We start from the raw sequence: 20,084 nt of genomic DNA, 5'->3' as shown, positions 1-20,084 counted from the left end.
CGTGATGTTGATAGGTTTTGTCCAATTAAACCTAGTTCATCTGATTAGGTATTATTTATATTGCAGAAGTGCCCAAAGGCCCCAGAGTGGAAAGCCCATTAAGATCATTCACAAACAAAGCTGTGATTGGTGTGAAATACCCTTTGTGTATTAGTGTGTACTACTGCTCTCCACTTACTGTTCACATTACTGATGGTCTTAAAGGAATGGTTTGGCCGTATAATACTTTGTTCTGTGGTGGCATCTGAGCATAGATGCCTTCTTATCTATCTCCATTTCACAAAAGCTGTGCATCTGTGATGCCTGTAACTGTCAGTCACTGTCTGTTTTTGATCAGGCTGGGCACCCCATTTCTGGTCACAAGAGAACTATTGTTTTTATATTGTTGGAAGTGACCAAATTTTGTTTTAATTTATTACTACGGGACACTTTTTGGCAGAACTCTCTTCAAGCTTGGAATTTGGTTTCCAGAGTTAACGAGGTGATGGAGTTTTGTTTAATAGAAAATGTCTGAGCACCTGCTGTCACACTGATCCAGCCTGGCTTCTGAGGAGGATGAAGTGTTTTCACTCCTCTTATAAATTCCCTTTTTAGTCCTTTATCAGATACATTTTTAACTTGACAGCAAGATTAATTTTAGTAATACTTTTTGTAGCCTTTAGTATTAACATGGAGTTGATGAAAAAAATCCAACCTCCTGCTAAATATTTATACCTTTTTTCTTTGATCTTTTATGAAACAGACTAAAAAAAAGTATCCCACTCCACGTTTTTACTATAAATGCTTCATACAGCATTTAGAAGAGTCCAGTTCCATCTCTCTTGTAAGATTTGTTCTGATTGTTGAGAAAGCATGTCACTCTTGGGTCCATGTAGATGGTAATTCATTTGCCAACAGTTGGAGAGTTTTGAGCTGCCCTGATGTCCAATGATAGGATAATTGTTGTTGCTATTTTCACAGGATCAAACCGTGTTCGGTCCTCTGCACAAGTGTGTAGAGATAGAAGCTACAAGGCATCTTTCTCCCCTTCTCTCACTTGCATTCCCTGAACTGGGAGCAGGTAAACATGGTGTCTGTGTGCTCAAGGAGTGCAAGAACTCTGCAGGGCTAGTGTAACTGCTATCACTAACTTCTGCAAATGGGTTGTGAGCCTTGGTACCTCTGTACCAGCCAATAGCACTGGCTGAATGCACAGAGGAGGGGGCACTGCATCCTCTCTTAGAGTAGTGAAGTGGTTGTGTGCTACCAGACTCAGCACAATGCCTGCCAGAGCTCCCAGTAGGGTCATAGACTTCCATGCATGTGCAACAATCCAATCCGTATCTAGTTGGGATTTAGGAACCTGAGGGAAATGTGACAGGAAACTAGACTTGGGAAAAGGAGAGTTGGTCAAAAAATGGTGTCATTCCTCCCCTCCATGGAAAATGTTGATTTTTCTGTGAAAATTTGAAAAAGAAAAGTTTTGGCTAAAACCCAAAGTGTTTGAATTCAGGACACTGCCAGTGTGCGTCATGGGAGTTGTAGTTCATGCTCTTATTCTACTCTATAGACTGGGCTTCCTGCCATGGACTACATTTGCCATGATGCACCACAGTCTCCCCTCTTGGAGAGAGGAGGTGGTGTACTGTGGAAGTAACTGGCTGTGGATCATGGGAAATGTAGTCCACCCAAAGGGCCTGGACCAGAAAGGAGAATGAGAGCATGAGGTAACTGAACCACATCTCCCATGAGGCATTGTAGCACTGTATCCAAATCAGAATACTTCCGTTTTTAACAAATATTTTTCAGATTTCAGATGTTAATGGTTTTTGATTTAAAAAATCGATTTTTTCTCTTAGCATGCAGACACTTTACATAAAAAATTAAATTTTGTTGAAAACCCAATTTTCAGTCAAAACAGTTTTTTACCAGCCCTAGGGAAAAGTGAAGCTCAATGAAACTGTGAGCTGCACATACAATCTCTCATTCTGTCTTGTCTGCAACTGAATGGTGGATCTGTCTTTCCATCCATCCCCTTTCTCTCTCCCTCTCTCCCAACATCCAGTCCTTGTGTTATATAGTTCTAGTTCAAAATTAAGGGTCCCAAATACTTTAACCAAAGAACACTGCTCTCTTTGCCACTATGGTGCTGTTATTCCAGTGGATATTGTGATGTGTATATTTTTGTTGGAAAGTTCTCTTCTCCTTCTTTCTGTTTTACTATCACACAGCCTGTAATGCTTCATCCCTGTCATGGTGAAAAGGCTTGAAGGAAAGATGGGGCCTTACATCATGTTCTGAGCATAGCAGACTTGGGCACATCCTTATCTCTTTGAAAGTGAGTGCCATAACATAGTGCTGTTCCCTGTAAACTCTCTGCCGCTTCTACCTCACCTTTGTTGTGTCTGATGGTTACAGTAGTATGAATTATTGATGGAAAGACAGACTCTAAGGCATTGAGATTCTATCCTATTGTGAGTATTTATAGATTAAGACGAGGATTTTGAACTGGGTCCAGAACTGGACGGTGAGCAGTTGGAGGTTTCAGGGTGCCAATGTGTTTCTTTCTTCCCTCCCCCTCAGGAGGTGCTTCATATTGGAGTTTTGTAGTGATGCTCTTACTCAGCCCAGTTCAGAGTGACCTGAAGTTAGTCCAATTGGGCCATCCCAGCAACATCCGAGTGTAAATCCAGATGCAGTGGATTCTTTGGTGTCAGCATGAGTCAAATGCTATTGGAGTTTGATCAGCTCCACTTAATCAGTGACCTGTGACCGGGGTCCCCAATTGATGCCACTCAATTAGGTGAACTGCAAAGAATGGGGCAGACAATCCCCAAAACTGGTGAATATTCCAATACTTAGATTTACCAAGCCAGCCCAAAACAGCTTCTGTAATACCTCACTGATTACCCGGAAGCCAACAACACAGTTCCCTTAAAATAACCCAGCCTTAGGCCTCCACCCAGACACCCAAGTCAAATATGATGAGGATTACTTAAAATCTGATTCATCATATAAAAAAGTTCTACCAATCCCAAAGGATCAGACACATTACCTCCCAGGTTAATGAATATTCCAGATCTTACCCAAATACACGCTTACAGCCGATTCTTATTAACTAAACTAAAAATTATGAAAAAAGAAAAGAGAGAATGTATTGGTTAAAGGATCAGTATACATGCAGACATGAGTACAGTTCTTGAGATTGAATTCACATTAGAGATGGCGAGCGTTGTAGTTGCAAAAAGTTATTTCAGAATTAGTTCATAGGTTATAGTCCAATCTTCATGTTCAGGGTGTTCCAGTTTAGGACTGGGATCTCAGCCTTATGACTTAAGCTTCCCCTGCATGAAGCATCAAGCAGGTCTGAGATGACAGGATCAGGACCCAAGGGTCTTTTACACAATTCCAGGCCTTCTCTTGACAGGTCGGAGTTCTTCGGCGAACAGTAGACTATTATGGAGACTTTGAAGCGGACCTATTTCCTAAGCATTCCCGGTAATTATTTACACAGATTAACATAAAACAATTGCCCGGTTTCCATCATTCTCAGGTGATTTGCTATACATTTCAAAGAGAGACAAATACAGCGATATCCTGTGTTTACAGTTCATTTAAATGTTAATATACCCTTTTGATCTCTGAATCAATAGCTATAGTGCCAGACAAGGAACTGTCTGTTTACATGGCTAACATATGACTACACACATACAATTAGTATCACCTCTAATTTCTAACAATATAGGTTTGTATTTCAGAGTTCTAGCCTATCTACCATGGAATGGCCCTAATTACCATTTATATACCGTTCTAACACGTCTCTACAGGTTGACTCTGTGTCATTTAGCCTGCAGGATGCTTAACCCTTTCTCGCCATGCATCACACCTTCCTAGGAAAGGGAGATTGGAGATGGACTGGTAGCTGGTGTGGGTTGTAGAATCCAGCATTGGCTGCTTGAGAGCTGGTCTGAGTATTGCTTCAGGGTCGTTGGTGGATTGCCTTCAATGGAAGGATTGGTTATTTTATTCAGAAGCAAGTGTAAGTGCTCTTCACTGACTTTTGCCGTCCATGATTGGCAAGGGTCTGTGTCACAGTTAGTGGCTTGATCATCCCTCCGAGTTTCATATTTTCCTTTGGTGTGAGGGAGCAGACACCTGTCAGTGAGGGGCTAGATTATCTAATCCTGCCTCAGTCTGGGGAGATGGACTAGGAGACCTCTTGAGGTCCTTTCCAACCCTACAGTTCTATGAGTCTATGAAACTCCATAGTGCATGGTTCCTTTTTTTGCATCAGATCTAATTCATTCATGCAAGGCCATCATGGGGATTATAGGAATTCAGTTAATTTTTCAGCAAAGAAGGATGAGAGCTCTTTACAGAGCGAGGTGCTTGGATCTGAGGATGGGCTGAGGCATCAGGGTTGATAAGTTAGTGTTCTACACAGTATAGGTCAGGTGGTCATCATTACACCAAGGAGAAAGAAGGTTCTTTTAGCTTCTTGCACAGCTTGCTATATATTTACAAGAATTCCTTTGGCTTTTGTTTGTGTATTATGGAATGGATTTTTCACCATGATGATGTAGCTGTCTGGCTTCCTGTTTCATCTGACAGTTTCCGTAAACCATGATGATCTATAGAGATGGGGAAAGAAGGTCAAAACATTGATGGTTGTGGACACCAGATGGTTGTATTGCTCTACCAGACTTTCAATGAATCATTCTGGCAACTGAGTGTCTTTCTCCTCTAGGGCATACAGATGGTGTTCTAGTAAAGTGGCTTTTTTATTATAATGCAAGAACCTCTCTGTCTCTTGTTTCAGCATCTAACTCTTTAAATGCTACAGCTGTATGGAAAGTCTAGATCAAAACTTCCTCAACTTCATTGTGTTCCCATACTAGACTGTAGTTCAGACCCATCTTTATGACTGTATAGAAGTTTTGTTTATTAATGATTGAGGAGCTAAAAAGTTTCAGAATTTTTGCAAAAACAGCGAGGCGTCCATGCGGCACCTTAAAGACTAACAAATTTATTTGGGCATAAGCGTTCGTAGGCTAAAACCCACTTTATCAGATGCATGGAGTGGCAAATACAGTAGGCAGGTATAAATACACAGTACATGAAAAGATGGGAGTGTCCTACCAAGTGTGGGGGTCAGTGCTAACGAGCCAATTCAGTTAAGATGGAAGTGGCCTATTCTCAACAATTGACAAGAAGGGGTGAATACCAAGAGAGGGAAAATCACTTTTGTAGTGCTAATGAGGCCAATGCAATCAAGGTAGCCCATTTCAAACAGTTGACAAGAAGGTGTGAGTATCAGCAGATGGAAATTACTTTTTGTAGTGATCCATCCACTCCCAGTCTTTATTCAGGCCTAATTTGATGGTGTCCAGTTTGAAAATTAATTCCAGTTCTGCACTTTCTCGTTGGAGTCTGTTTTTGAAGTTTTTTTGTTGTAATATTGTGACTTTTAGGTGTGTAATCGAGTGACCAGAGAGATTGACATGTTCTCCTACTGGTTTTTTAATGTTATAATTTTTGATGTCTGATTTGTATCCATTTATTCTTTTGCGTAGAGACTGTCCAGTTTGGCCAATGTACATGGCAGAGGGGCATTGCTGGCACGTGATGGCATATATCACATTGGTAGATGTGCAGGTGAACGAGCCCCTGATGGTGTAGCTGATATGGTTAGGTCCTATGATGGTGTCCCTTGAATAGATATGCAGACAGAGTTGCCAACAGGGTTTGTTGCCGAGATTGGTTCTTGGGTTAGTGTTTTTGTTGTGTGGTGTGTACATGTTGGTGAATATTTGCTTCTGTATTTGAGTATGTGAGTATTTGCTCTGAAACCTGTCCGAATTTTTGGTTAGTTCCCATTAGCTTAACTAGACACAACATTAGGCATAAATGTGTTTTGCTGTTGGAACCCATAACATATTTTCTTTCTGTCTCTTAATAACCTGCCTATTGATTTAGGACACAGTATTTGAAATTTAGCTCTATATTAAGATCTTGATTTAGAAGAAAATTAAACTGAGAGATTATGAGGCTCAGAGATTGGTAATGAGGTACAGAACACTCATCTCTGGATCACCAGTTCAAATCTAGCCCAGGTTAGTAGTGAGGAAAAAGTCATTATCTGACTAAAGGCTGTGAAATGAATTGTTAATAATCTCAATCTAGTTCCTGGTACAGTGGTTCTCAAACTTACCTCTGCCACACAAGTACATATACCAATAAAAAAAATCAACATGCAACACTTACTAAATATTAAAAACAGTAAGGCATTGATTCAAACAGAGTCAACAATCCATTGTAATAAGAGCAAAATCAAAACTGCAGTTGTCACTCACAATTAAATGTCCGCACCATTTTATAGCAAACAGAGTAATGTACAGATGGTAACAACTTTGTATAATGCTATGCAAGCTTAATAGAAAGCCATCAAAATGTACAGTACCATCTGAGGACCTGTTTGTCTGGAGGAATCAGCTTTGCTACTTATCCACTGCAGTGGGTAAAATGTGTGCAATAATTCTTTTTTCCCCTAAAGCTTCTCACACACACCCAGAATACATTCCGTGTCTCCCCTAAAGGGGACCCACCGCCCAGTTTGAGAACCTCTATCCTCGAAGATAAGTATCTGCCTCACTAAAAAAATATTACAACCACAAGCATCAGCTTCATTTGGCAGTCTCAACCAAGCTGCTGTGGAACAAACACCCTTGGAGACAGGACTACCAAGGCTGGTAGGCAGTTGGAAGGACAGTGCAATAGCAGCTTCCAAGCCCATTCCCCATGTGGTACGGTCTATGGATTTAATAAAGAACTTTATTTTCTAGAGCTCTCAGTCCAGGGTCTTTCACCAGCATCAAGTTCACTTCAAATAAACGAAAATGTGGCCACTTTTCAAAATACACTGTAGGACACAATGTGACATGGGCTATCTATATATGAAAGGACTGATGAGAGCGCATCTTTGGATAAGGCCTTTTATTCAGTGAATTACTGGTTGCTGTATTCCGCATCCATATGACTATGGTAATTGAATTATTTGCTGTTGACAGCATGGTATATTACACAAGGCTTTTGCCATTTTCCATGATGTTGTTCCTAGCAAAGAGCACTATTTGTCAATTGTAAATTTTATAATACAACATACACCAGTTATGTGTACTACGGTTGTGGTGTATGTGATTTGAAAGCATGAAGCTGAGTGGAAGGAACAATTATCTGTTGTCTGTAACGTTTCCTACTGTATCTTTGGGATTTTTTATTTACACTCCGGCCCTAAAAGAAGTGAGTAGAGTGAGGGGGGAAAGAAACTTTGGCTAGGCTGAGTAATACTTTCAAGCTGAGCTCTTGGTGAGCTCTGGTCCTGAGAGGTACTAAGCACCCTCCGCCCCCCCACACACACACAAACTCACTCTCCTGCTGGTAATAGCCCATCCAAAGTGACCACTCTCTTTACGATGTGTATGATAATCAAGGTGGGCCATTTCCAGCACAAATCCAGGTTTTCTCGTGCTGGAAATGGCCCACCTTGATTATCATACACATTGTAAAGAGAGTGGTCACTTTGGATAAGCTATTACCAGCAGGAGAGTGAGTTTGTGTGTGTGTGTGGGTTTTTTTTTGCGGGGGGGGTGAGAAAACCTGGATTTGTGCTGGAAATGGCCCACCTTGATTTTCATACACATTATAAGGAGAGTGGTCACTTTGGATAAGCTATTACCAGCAGGAGAGTGAGTTTGTGTGTGAGGTTTTTGGAAAAAAGGGGGGGGGGTGAGAAAACCTTGATTTGTGCTGGAAATGGCCCACCTTGATTATCATACACATTGTAAAGAGAGTGGTCACTTTGGATGGGCTAGTAACAGCAGGAGAGTGGGGTGGGAGGAGGTATTGTTTCATGGTCTCTGTGTATATAATGTCTTCTGCAGTTTCCACAGTATGCATCCGATGAAGTGAGCTGTAGCTCACGAAAGCTTATGCTCAAATAAATTGGTTAGTCTCTAAGGTGCCACAAGTACTCCTTTTCTTTTTGCGAATACAGACTAACACGGCTGTTACTCTGAAACCTGTGAAAAGAAAGTAGAATATAGTTGTTAAACGCTTTTTTCCCTGCTCACTGTTGTACTTTTATCTCCCATCCATCTCAAACTTCTGAGAGGTTTTTCTTGTTGCAGTGTTGCATGTTGATAAACAGTACTTTGTCCAGTCCCAGGCATTCGTTCTTTCCGCAGTCTTTTTGGGTTGCTCTGTGTTGTATTTTTGTCTAACAGCTGGGTCAGATTATCCAGCTGCTGTTCTTGCAGATGTTTGCTGTTGGTGGTTTATTGGGTCAGATACAGTTCTCTACCTTGTACTTAAAACATCCTTCAGTGGACATCTGTGGCAGGGACTCCACATTAGGGGAACGAATGCTGGCATTGATTGCCTAAGATGCTTTTTTTATTCTAGGTTTTGATAGTCCTTTGCCCAGATTCTGATCTCACACTGGTTTCACATTGACTTAAATAAGGTTATTCCTGAGTCAGTAAGGGAAGAATCAGGTCCCTTACACTCTCTCTCTCTCTCTCTCTCTCTCTCTCTCTCTCTCTGTGTATATTTGTGTGTGTGAGTAAAATATACCTGCAGGTTGGTTGCATGCAGTGAAACTAACTTGTGACTGTAACACTGGGGAACTCCAATTCCCAAAAAGCCATAGTCCATGAGGCAAAGCTGTTCCCACCAAAAATGCATGCAAAAATATTAGATACTGTTTCACTTCAGTGTTATTCATTGATTGCATCCATGTTTTTCTCTTGTGGCATCAGAATACATCACTGTCTTCTTGCTACTTTGAGCAGTGCTTCCCTGTATTTATTGTGATTCGTTACCTGACAGCTGCAGGCTGGTGCAGAGTCGAGTGTGACAATAAGATCAATTAAATCCTAATGAAAGGAGAAAGGCTGTGTGATTGTAAACCGTATGGGATTGTCTGAAAGTGCAGTTTAGGTAAATAATGTCCACTGCACTCAGTGTTAATCTTCTATGTTTGTTTACCTAGCGAAGCTGCTGTCCCAGTTCTGTGGCTTAAATTTTTAGTTGTTTGAAATATAGATCTACAGACTCTAACATGGGGCTGGCTACAGCATTGCATTCAGGGTGGACTTAATTAGGCAGGAGGCTCAGCTTTCTGAAGTTTATTGTGCATCTCCGATTGAACAAACATTTTTGAAAAATCGTTCTACTCCTAGTTAGTAACAATCTCCCAATAATCCCAGCTAAAAAGATGGGGAAAGACGTGTAACATACAAGCAAAATTATCAGTGTGATACCAGTCACATCTTAATAGTTACTTCTTTGTTTGAAGAAAAGGAGTACTTGTGGCACCTTAGAGACTAACCAATTTATTTGAGCATGAATCGTTGTTTGATCTTAATGTTTTTTAAATCAACCACAGTAACTGTGATTCCTCTACAATTCAGCCCCTCTCCTATTTCTCTCACACTAATTCCCAGCTTCAATTCTAGCTAACAAAGCACCATGCCTGAGCTGCTCTGCACGGCCACTATCCTCCCCTCATTTAAATCCCTCCTGAAGACACGCTTCTTCTGTGACACCCACAAAAAGCTTTTTCATATCTCTGTGTCATGAAGGAACTGCTCATCTGCATTGGGAGAGGAGCCTGAATGGTGAGAGGAGACAGCATAAGGACATGGAATCCAAAATAAGGTGGGGGGAGGTTTTAAACCTGAGGTTAACTACGACCAGTTATGCTTCTAAACACTTGCCCTTTTCCACGCTAAGAGCAAAGTTGTGATCACATCATATTAGCTAAAACATGGTTACACATTTTCTAATGTGATACACTTTCCAGGCCTCAGGATCAGGGCCAGAATTACATCATTTTTAAAGAGCCTTTCTGCCAAGGGTCTGAAAAACACATTACATACAGTTATTATTGAAGCTGCAAAATGCAAGATAGCAGAAACGCCTGTCCACTTCCCCTGCTGGACAGAGACCTCTCTTGACCCTGGCCCTTCAGCACAGCCCTGTCAGGTCCTCACACCCCTCCCCCGATAACCTCCGACATGCCCCACAGTTTGTAAACCTCTGTCATACAGTATATTTCTGATTTCTGTCATGCCCTCCACCCATCTCTCTCTCCCCTCTTTTTCCTTTTCTTCCCCTCCTCACAACTGTCAGAACTTTTGAAACTGGGGGAAGCTCAAGTGCCTTCCTCTTCTACTTTCTGATATCTTTGAGTTTAATTTAAGGTGTTAGTTGATACGTATAATAATACTGTCAGTTCCATTGTTGCAATTCCTTTCCAACAGTGTAATCATAAACTTCTGTTTGGTCTCTCTGGATTGCTGGTGATATGCCCAACTACCAAAGCACACATGGTACACTGCTGTGGAAGTATGTTCTGTGCTCCACGATCTCAGGACACTATGCGCTACTGCTGCTTACTGTGGTGTAGGTAGCTACATAAATGAAAGGAGATGTCATTCTGTTTTCTATGTACTGCACCTTCAAATACAAGGGAGTCTTTACAAAAGCAGCTGTGAAGCAGCTGCCATTTTATTTTTCATTTGAGATACAGAACGTAAGGGTTTGCTAGGCACATTTCTTTCTCTGTCCTACTGTCTCATGTGGAGACTTTACATTTGTTCTTTCTTTGTTTTCCTATGATCTGAAATAAAAATAATAATCTGGACTGAAAAATACATGTTTTGCTCTTTGTGTTTGGAAAAGCACTAACACCCCTTCTAGCTGGAGCTAGTAGTGGTTGCTACAACTGAGCTGAAGCAACATGGATTAGAGATTTGTTGAACATCTCACCCTGACTAACAGTGTTACTTGCTAGCACTGTAAGATTGCCAGTTGTTCTCCTGCTTCTGAAACTGCAAGACACATTAGACTGAGATAAAGTGAGCGAAACCCCTTGTTTTCCTAGGTGTCAGTGTTAATCTTTCCACTGTTGTGTTCTTTTGTCTTCACTTTCCATTGGAATGTCAGCACAGTGACATACACAGGGCATGTGTCAAGCTGACACATATTTTATTCAGCAGTCAAGTACATAGTGACATAAGAACGGCCATACTGGGTCAAACCAAATGTCCATCTAGCCCGGTATTCTGTCTTCTAACACTGCCCAATGCCAGATGTCCCAGAGGAAATGAACAGAGCAGGTAATCATCAAGTGATCCATCTCCTATTGCTCATTCCCAGTTTCTGGCAAACAGAGGCTAGGGACACCATCCCTGTCCATTCTAGCTAATAGCCATTGATGGACCTATCCTCCATTAACTTATCTAGTTCTATTTTGAACCCTCTTCTTGTCTTGGCCTTCACGACATCCTCTGGCAAGGAGTTCTACAGGTTGACTGTGAGTTGTGTGAAGAAATACTTCCTTTTGTTTGTTTTAAACCTGCTGCCTATTAATTGCATTTGGTAATCCCTAGTTCTTGTGTTATGAGAAGGAGTAAATAACACTTCCTTAGTTTCTCCAAAATACTTTTTCAACATGGCGGAATGGCAGTAGGTGAAAATGTCTGCATTGTGTATTTTGCCATTACATTGATAATTTAAGCAATAAAAATAAAATAAGATGGCAAGACAACAACTAATGGGGAAGTGTGCAGATGGGGAAGTGTGCTGTGGTGTGTGTGTTTGTATATGCATGTGTATTAGTCCTCTTTTTGTTTGTTTTCCAGGACAAAGAAGGTCAGCCATTGCTATCGTATCACTTACCGGCACTTGGAGAGGACTCTGACTCAGGTCGAGGTGCACCACCTTCATCGAGCCATAGAGGAATTGGTAGTACAAGAACTGGGAGTGGAGGGTAGATTCTAAAATCCCTGCTTTGACAGTCACAATTACTGTGGATGTTTTTTTGTAAAGAAAGAAAGGGATTTTGTGGCGAAGCATAAAGTTTGGAAGCCTTTTCATAAATGGGCAGTGGTAGAACTTTCAGATCATAAAGATTACCGTTGAGAAATTGTTGGCAAAGCATTTGTCCTTTATTTTAAGAAAGGGCAGGGGGGAGCAATATTGTAAGATTTCCCTCCTGTTACATTAAGAAATACTCTGCCTGGTGGTTTTCTGTGTTGTTAATTGGTCCCTGGGTTCCATTATAGTGTAAACACTTGGCATTATTTCTATGTTGACAGGGTTTTCCATCCACGTAATGAGTAAAGCAAAACACATAGAAAAACTGTTCACTCTTTCTTTTCTCCCCCTTCTTATAAAAAGGGCACATTCTGCGTCAAGAAAAACTTTCATGAAATATACCTGCAAAGTTTGGATCCTGACCCAAGTTGATTGTGCTTGGATTTTGGTTTGGCCTATTATAAAGGAAGGGATAGATGTGAAATGTGGCTCTGGATGGAAATCAGAACTTTCTCAGAGTGCTGGGTGTTTGGATGTGGCCATTGGTGTGGGCCCAGCTGTACTCAGACCAAACCAAAGAGAGCGTATCCTCTTAACATGTCTAGCTGCATGTGTTTCACATACACAGTGCCTGCTTCAAATTAGTGTTCCTAGCGTGTGTACTATGGCAAAAATTTCCATCACCCGCATCATCAGCCAAAGATTGATATCACTTGGAGGTGGAAGAGGGAAGTACTCATTATTAAAAGGCCCTGAAAAGCAGAAATATGCAGGTACTTGAACTCCCATAATGTTGTGCTTCCTAACAGAAGTCATCCACTGAAAGCTATGACCTTTGAGGGAGAAAGCTGATCTTTGACGGACCCCTTTCTAGTTCAGTCACTTTATTGGATGCTTACTTCTTTCATGACAGGTTATAATAAGCAAATTTTGGCAGTGGAATGACACTGGAGGCTTGTTGAAATTTTTAAATGGTCTGATAAATACTTGATGAAGCACTCAGAGGCAGAGACTGTCGTGCGAGCGCTTGTTCTTGCCTGTAATGATATTTAATATGGTCTTCCAGGTAACATACAAATTTGTTGGCTCTGCAAGGAACGTTGCCTCCTTCAGGGAAGGGGGCAGTAAAAGCAATGCACTAAGAACCATCCAACATTGCTTTATACCCCATCACGAGACTACTGTGCAGTAAACATACTCAACCAGAAGAACCCAGCAATTAGCACAGATGGGAAATGAATGGAGAGATCATTGTAATTTCGTTATTCAACAGACTTAGCGGTATAAACAAATTCTAATCTAAATCACTATTGCACTATCTAAATAATTTGATTATAAAGACAATATGCTAGATTTTTTTTCTACAAGGCAAACAGAGTAGGAGTCATTTACACAACAGAAGAACCTACTTGGTGATCTTTAAACAAAAATCTTTTTAAAGAGCAGGTGTCCTTAATTGTATTACATTTCATTCGATTCCTGCCCATTTTTAATCTCTGCCCCTTTTAGAATTCTCATTAGGGACTACTTCAGTGAAAGGGCTTTTTCAAAAATTTCACCAGAGCAGTGATTATTCCTTGGCACAGCCAAGTTCAGGCAATGCTGCCACCTGGGGACTCCAATCCTTACATGATGAAAGGGTGCTGTGATGTTCACCAATCACATTGCACAAGTAGGGGAGTATAGGCTGCTTCCTGCTGTGAGAGAGCACTGAGGTAGTACCTAGAGCCTCTTGGGGAAAGATGAAATCTCCTCTCTTATTATGGCCCTGGCTGGGGCACATTGCAAGATTCTCTCTACCATTCAATATGGAAACCTCCATCTACTGCTTCCCAAACCCCTTTACTCTGCCCCTCTCTCTCCCCCATGGCACACAATTTCTTAGGGCAAGTTTGGTTTTCCCATTTGATTGCTCCATCAATATGTGTGGCGGAGAAGTTTCAGAAAGGTAGTAGGGAGAAAATTGGGCAGTGAACCTTGGGTCTCACAGCCAGAGATGTGAATTGAATGGTTTAACAAGGGTACCCGGATGTTATTTGAATCAGCCTGCTCCTTAACCATTAACATGTATGGTACTTGGCATGATCCAGATTGCAAACTGTCTGTACTTAGCAGCCGGGAAATGGGGGGAAGAGAGAGTTCTTGGAGCATCTAATCTCTTGGTGGAAAAAAGGTGGGAAGATAGGTGAGTTCTTGAAAATGCTTTTACAGAGGTGGCACTGCCAGTAATAAGCAGTTTTCACTTCACTATTGATCTGGTTTCTTCGTTTAAAAAATGTCTGATACCACTGTCTTGAATTTTGTTCCGTAATAAAAAAGTATCTTGTAAAAGCTGTAGTGTTTTTGACCCTTATTGTAAAATACTGCAGTAACATTTCATGAGGGATGAGAGAAACTCAGAGAACCTTCCAATGGGAAAACAAAGTTCTTAATGCTAAGAACCTCATTCCGTGTCATGTAGCTTCTAAAAATGACTTCTTCCATCTGTGACTGGCTAAAAAGCTTTAACCTGCTTTGCTGAAGGATGTCTTGCTACAGTGATCCCTGCCTTCATGACCTCTAGGCTGCATTATTGCCTCCCATTATACTTGGGAGTGAGCAAGCCAACTGTGGAGCGGTCTGCAGCATTCAAACTCTTCAGCAGTGTCAGTTACCAAGAATATATCCACCCACTACGTTAACCATGTATAGGCCATATTGAAGGTCTCATTTGTTCTCTTTGAGGCTCTCTGTGGCATTGGCCCAAATTATCTAAGAGTCTGCATCTCTCTGAGACCACAGTCTCTCTTGGCAGCCACATTCTACAGGATCTCTGAAACCGTCAACCTTCAGGGTTTATGTGGAAAGGTGGGAAAGGACAGAGCTTTCTTGGAAGCTGCCCAAGACTATGGACACGTCTTCTGGTGGAGGTAAGCATGACTGTAGATCATGTTGATTTCATTCAATGCAAAACTGACTTTTTTTGCTGAGTTCTTTCACAACAAAAAAGAAAGGAGAAGGTAGAAGAAGGAAATGGAAAGGGGGTTGCATGTCTTACAAGAAAAGAACTCAGACGTCTTCAGGAGAGAACTAGATTAGATCATGTGAAGGATTTTGAGGCTTGTGTAAGGCTATCAGATGCCATGGTTATCTGACCGCAAGGTATAAATGCTTAGCTAGATTTAGATTAAACAGACCTTCTTCATGCACACTCTAGTATAGATGTGATCTGGAAAATATTTTAGGCAAGGACTCCCTGTTGCTGGTGACTGTGGCACTTTCCATTCCCCTAGAAGCAGACCCCAGATCAGAAGCAATAGGGTACAATTTTTAGACGACTACCTTTTGGAAATCTTGCCCTTTCCTTATTTTTGTGTCTCCCGTCCCTGATCTTATACAGATAAGTTTGGAAAAGTTCATTGCAGGCAGCAGTGCTTCTGCTCTGTTTTTAGAATCATATCAACAAAAGAGATCAACCAGGCTGCATGACTCTCAGATGCCAGCAGAATCACATTTGGCAATGTTATGTAATGAATTATTATAATGCAAGATATACTTTACTGTTCAAAGATAGATTATCCGAATTGAACCTCAGAGTCTGGTCTGCTACCGCATGTGTGTACTGTAGAAAACCTTACCAAAGAGGACTCCACAGGGAAAACCCCGTCTGACTTTGCCAAAGAAAGGGCTGCATCTGTGCCTCTCATTTTGCTCTTCTTAGGAAGCATGTCAGTCCAGGTTGCTGTGAGCTACATCATAACAGCAGTCATCACTGAACTGGTGGACCTCAAACAAAGTAGGGAGTGTGATCTCCTAAATAGCCAAGTTAAATAATGCCAAGCAAAAAAATTCAAGAGGAGCAGCATTAGGTTAAGAATAATGCTTGGCATGTACATAGCACTTTTTTGTAAGGGTAAGTGGCGTATACCAGGCCTTTGTTTTCATTGTGATCACCTGTTGGTACTTTATTTTTGTCTGACATTAGATTTTATATCAGTAACTGTTAAAAAAAGTTGACTTGTAACATGTTGCTTCAAAAGTTTAGGACATAGGATTGGTTGAGGATTTTTATTTTTGGTTTACAATATGTATGTACCATTTTAATGTTTTGGAGACAGTATACTGCAGTCCCCATTGTTTTTCAGAATGATTACTACGGATGCTTGACTCTAGAGATTAGGGAGATTACAGAGATTTTGTTTTAACACTCAGATTTGTGTCTTCCCAGCAGGCTGATAGCAAATTTACAGTACAGTTTGGTTGGTCTGGTTTTTTTTGCTCGCTGTAAACATGTGACAATGGAAAACTATTGTGAATTATCTGAACAGCAAATTGCCATGCAGTCATACCACTTGAGACTTCAGTGACCTCTCCCATAAACGAACACTACCAATAATGATAAAACAGTAGTACTAATCTGAAAACAGCCTTGTTCAGACAACCTGCAATCAGCTGTTCATTAATCTGGTTTGGTCATTTACTTCCCAATTGGAAAAAGCAGATTTCCTCAGTCACTTTAACAGATTGGTGCTGTACTTATTTTCTGCATAGTTATAGCTGCTTGCTACTCTGTGTAGTTGTATTGATTGTTACAGAATTGATTTTCTTTTTTACTGCGAAGCGGATGAGATCAGAAGCTGTATGTCATATACTCTAGGAACGAATGGCTTCGTTTTGTTTAATATTTAACTCAAGTCATCATTTCCTCAGTAGTCTCCTCTCTAGACCATGTTAACCCTTCCAGGCATTTTCTTTAACAAGTTCTGCAGAATGAAACAGTGACAACACTTTTCAGAAGTGGCTATTTTAGAATGTATTTCTTTCCAGAGTTAGTATTTATGTATAGTAGGGCCCCCTTGTGCTAGGCACAGTACAGACAATTAGCAACATAGACAGTCCCTCCCGCAGAGAGCTCACAGTCTAGGGGCTTGTCTACACTTAAAAGGTGTAGTGTTTTAACTACACTGGTATAGTTAAGGTGGTACAACCCCCCGAGTGTGGATGCAGTATGAGAAGGTGAATAAATATACAAATATAAGTCACTTTCATGCCAGTATAACTGTGTCTTCACTAGGGCTTCTGTATCAGTTTAAAAAAAATCACAAACATAACTGAAATAGTGATATCAGTAAAACTTTGGAATATAGACGAGGCATAGTGTCAGACAGGACACAGCAGGTGGACTAAAGAGAGAAATGGTGTGGATTGGGTAGGAGAATGAGGAAACAAAATAAACAATGCAGCAGAAAACCAGAATCAGTTAATTAGTTAATATTGGGATATCTGTTATTGTCCTTCCCCAAACAAATGGGCTGCTATCCTGTAAACACTTCATTTGCACACTTGAGTAACTTCATACATGTCACTAAATCATCCCTGTAAATTGTTACCGAACTGGAGGGAAAATAAATAAATAAATATATATATATATATATATATATATATATACTACTTTTAAAACACTTAAACAGCTGCATTTTTTTTTAAAAGCTCAGGGTATTGTGGATATTTTACCTGCTGTGTGTTTTTGCTAAGAGAAAGCTCTGTATATAAAATGGGTTTGCTTTCTGTGCAAAGCAGGCCTGTATTCTCACCATAGTACTGCCAGGGATCTTTCTCTTTGTGGTCACCGGGTGGCTGGAGGTGATTAACATGCAGTTCAGGGAATTCTCTTTCTGCCCTTTTCGGTGAATGTTAATTTGGTGGGCAATACTGCAGTAATCTAGAGCAGGAGCTGGTTGGCTGGACAGTAGATTGTTCTCTCTTTTTTTTCAGTGACTCGGCTTGATTTCTGTCTGCACAATGTAATCCAGCCCAAGCAATAACTCTCTGTGTCATTATGTACTATATGTAGATGTTGGTGAGCTGCATATTATAATTTGGCACCTACATAGTAATTTTATCTAAAATCACAAAGCACTTTACAGCTGCAAGTCAGTATCGTTATCACCATTTTACAATACTGAGGCTCAGAGAAATTAAGTGACCTCAGTTACAATAGTAAGGAGTTCTGGAAGGTGTAACCTCTAGCTTCAAGGTATACGCCAAGCCCAAATTGAGGGTGGTTGGGAAGAAGCTATAAGTGCCTACCTCGGGCTTTTTTGCCCCCTCCTGTGAAGCCGTTGGTATTGACCACTGTTAGAGACAGGTTACTGGCCTAAATGGACCACTAGCCTGAGCTGATATGTCTGCTCCTATGTTATGCCATAGGTCCCACAGTAAGTGATTAGTAGAGATGGGATGAGAACTCATGACTCCTGATTCCCAGCCCTGGACAGTACTAACTAGACGATGCTGCCTCTCACTGTTCCATATCTGACTGTTGTATTGTATGCAGAGTGAATTACATGGCAGGGCTTTGAGCAGGCACATGACAAATAATTAGCTTGCATGTCCAGGATTTTTCATTTTTAATTATCATTATTATTTATTAATAAAGGTGTTTACTTGTTCCTGCGCCAAACTCTTTCTCAAGGGACAGCAGAGAAAGTGAGAATAATTTAGAGTTACATGTAGGCAGATCCAGCTGTAGAACTGAATACACCCCCTTGACAATGTAAGTGCATTTCTCTGCCATCAATAGATTTGTTCATATCTGAAATCTTAACTGACTTCTCTGGACCCAATCCAATTTAGCTCAGTTGAGGATCTGGCCCTGTACCCTGATGCCACTTCAGGGAGTTCAGGAGTTTGACACGTGTTCGCAACAGGAATTGGTTGGGCTGAGAACTTCTAATGGCCCCCTGAATAATTAATTAAGAATATATTCCATCCTCATTACAAGGCCCTCCTGTGGGGAGTGAGAATTCTGAGCGTTAAAAAAGAAAAGAGAAGGTGACTGTAATGAGTGTTGTTAAATGAATGAGTGTAAGGTGACTGAAAGCCAGGGAGCGCTATAATGAGGGAGCCTGTGTGAGAATCTGAGCGTACAGTCCAGCGCCTGTCACTGCTGCCCACTTAAAACAAGCTAACACAAAACTATTTTTCTTGAAAAAGTTCATTGCACATCAGCAGCTCTATACATATCAGTGTGTGTTTGCAATCTGCAGGGCTGGTGTGCTGTGTGTCCTGCATCCTTTTTCGTTCATCCCCACATACTGAATGCTGAAAAATGGAGTTTGGTTAGGAAGGCCATGATTTCCTATATGATCTGGTCAGGATGGGTCTGATCCACAATTTCTCATTGGGGAGAGGTGCTCCGCATCTCTCAGGAGGAGTTTAGTGCCTTGTGGGATTGTGCCCCTATGTTATTGCTGCACACTTGCATGTCTGACTCCAGTGATCTCTTTAAAAATTGATGTCTATAGATCAAAACAGGGATGAGAACTTTACGTATGTGGCATGGATGCAAAAGCAAAGACATTGTTTCCTGTACTAGATATGATTAGAGATTATTCTCTTTTGCAGCTTTGCTCTGATACAAGGAGAATCATCTTTTTTTCTGAGAGAAATTCAATACTTTATGATGCTTCATGCTGTCTGAGACCCGACGCTCCTGTGCACATTCTTCCCCTTTCAAAGAGCTATCGAATTCTAGCCAAAGAACCTCCCTTTCCCACTCAAGAGCTTTTTCCTTTCAGCCTGAAAGTAAAAGACTTTCTGGAATCTGTTTTTAGAATACTTTGGAATACCTGCTGATAACTATCAGGGTCTTTTCTCTCCTCCTGGAAGTAAAGGTGACATACAAAAGAACCCAACTTTTTCCAAGAAACTCTTATCACTCAAAAAGAAAAGGAGTACTTGTGGCACCTTAGAGACTAACAAATTTATTTGAGCATAAGCTTTCGTGAGCTACAGCTCACTTCATCGGATCCATTCAGTTAAGGTGTTTACCCTTCCCTTTATATTTATGAAACGCCCCCCAAATCACAGATGGGGTGAAACGCTGGCTGGGATTTCTTCCTGGAGCTCTAGGAAAAAACAGAGTTAATAAGACACATGCACCTCTAAATATACTACCGAGTACATAAAGACTAACAATATTTTCCACATCTCAAGGGCGATTTTAACCAGTTGATTCTGGGAAACTTTCATGGGAGAGTGCATCAGCCACTTTGTTAGAAGCTCCTAAGATGTACTGGATGTCGAAATCAAAATCTTGGAGACACAAATCCAGGTTCTCTCACTCCCTCACCCCCCTCCAAAAAACCACACACAAACTCACTCTCCATGCACATTGTAGGGAGAGTGGTCACTTTGGATGAACTATTACCAGCAGGAGAGTGAGTTTGTGTGTGTATGGGGGT

The 20,084-nt window shown here is 41.0% G+C and overlaps 1 protein-coding gene across 10 annotated transcripts in view; it reads left to right on the top strand.

Annotated features, from left to right (window-relative positions):
* The window catches only part of FARS2 (phenylalanyl-tRNA synthetase 2, mitochondrial), a 430,241-nt gene that overhangs the window by 362,680 nt on the left and 47,477 nt on the right, over positions 1-20,084 (top strand). For 6 of the 10 annotated variants that reach the window (XM_073332127.1, XM_073332128.1, XM_073332132.1 and 3 more), the window contains one exon: positions 11,685-14,015. The exons of 2 other annotated variants lie outside the window; for them this stretch is intronic. In XM_073332127.1, coding sequence (XP_073188228.1) covers positions 11,685-11,823 — 139 coding nt within the window. In that variant the 3' untranslated portion in view covers positions 11,824-14,015. Of the gene's footprint in view, positions 1-9,494; positions 9,697-11,684; positions 14,016-20,084 lie in introns of those variants that run through there. 2 more of the 10 variants (XR_012157339.1, XR_012157340.1) reach the window with 2 other exon arrangements.

This window comes from Lepidochelys kempii, chromosome 2 (genome assembly GCF_965140265.1).
Source record: "Lepidochelys kempii isolate rLepKem1 chromosome 2, rLepKem1.hap2, whole genome shotgun sequence".
Lineage (NCBI taxonomy): Eukaryota > Metazoa > Chordata > Testudines > Cheloniidae > Lepidochelys > Lepidochelys kempii.
Note: the sequence above shows the minus strand (reverse complement) of the source record. Positions and strands in the feature narration are given on the sequence as shown.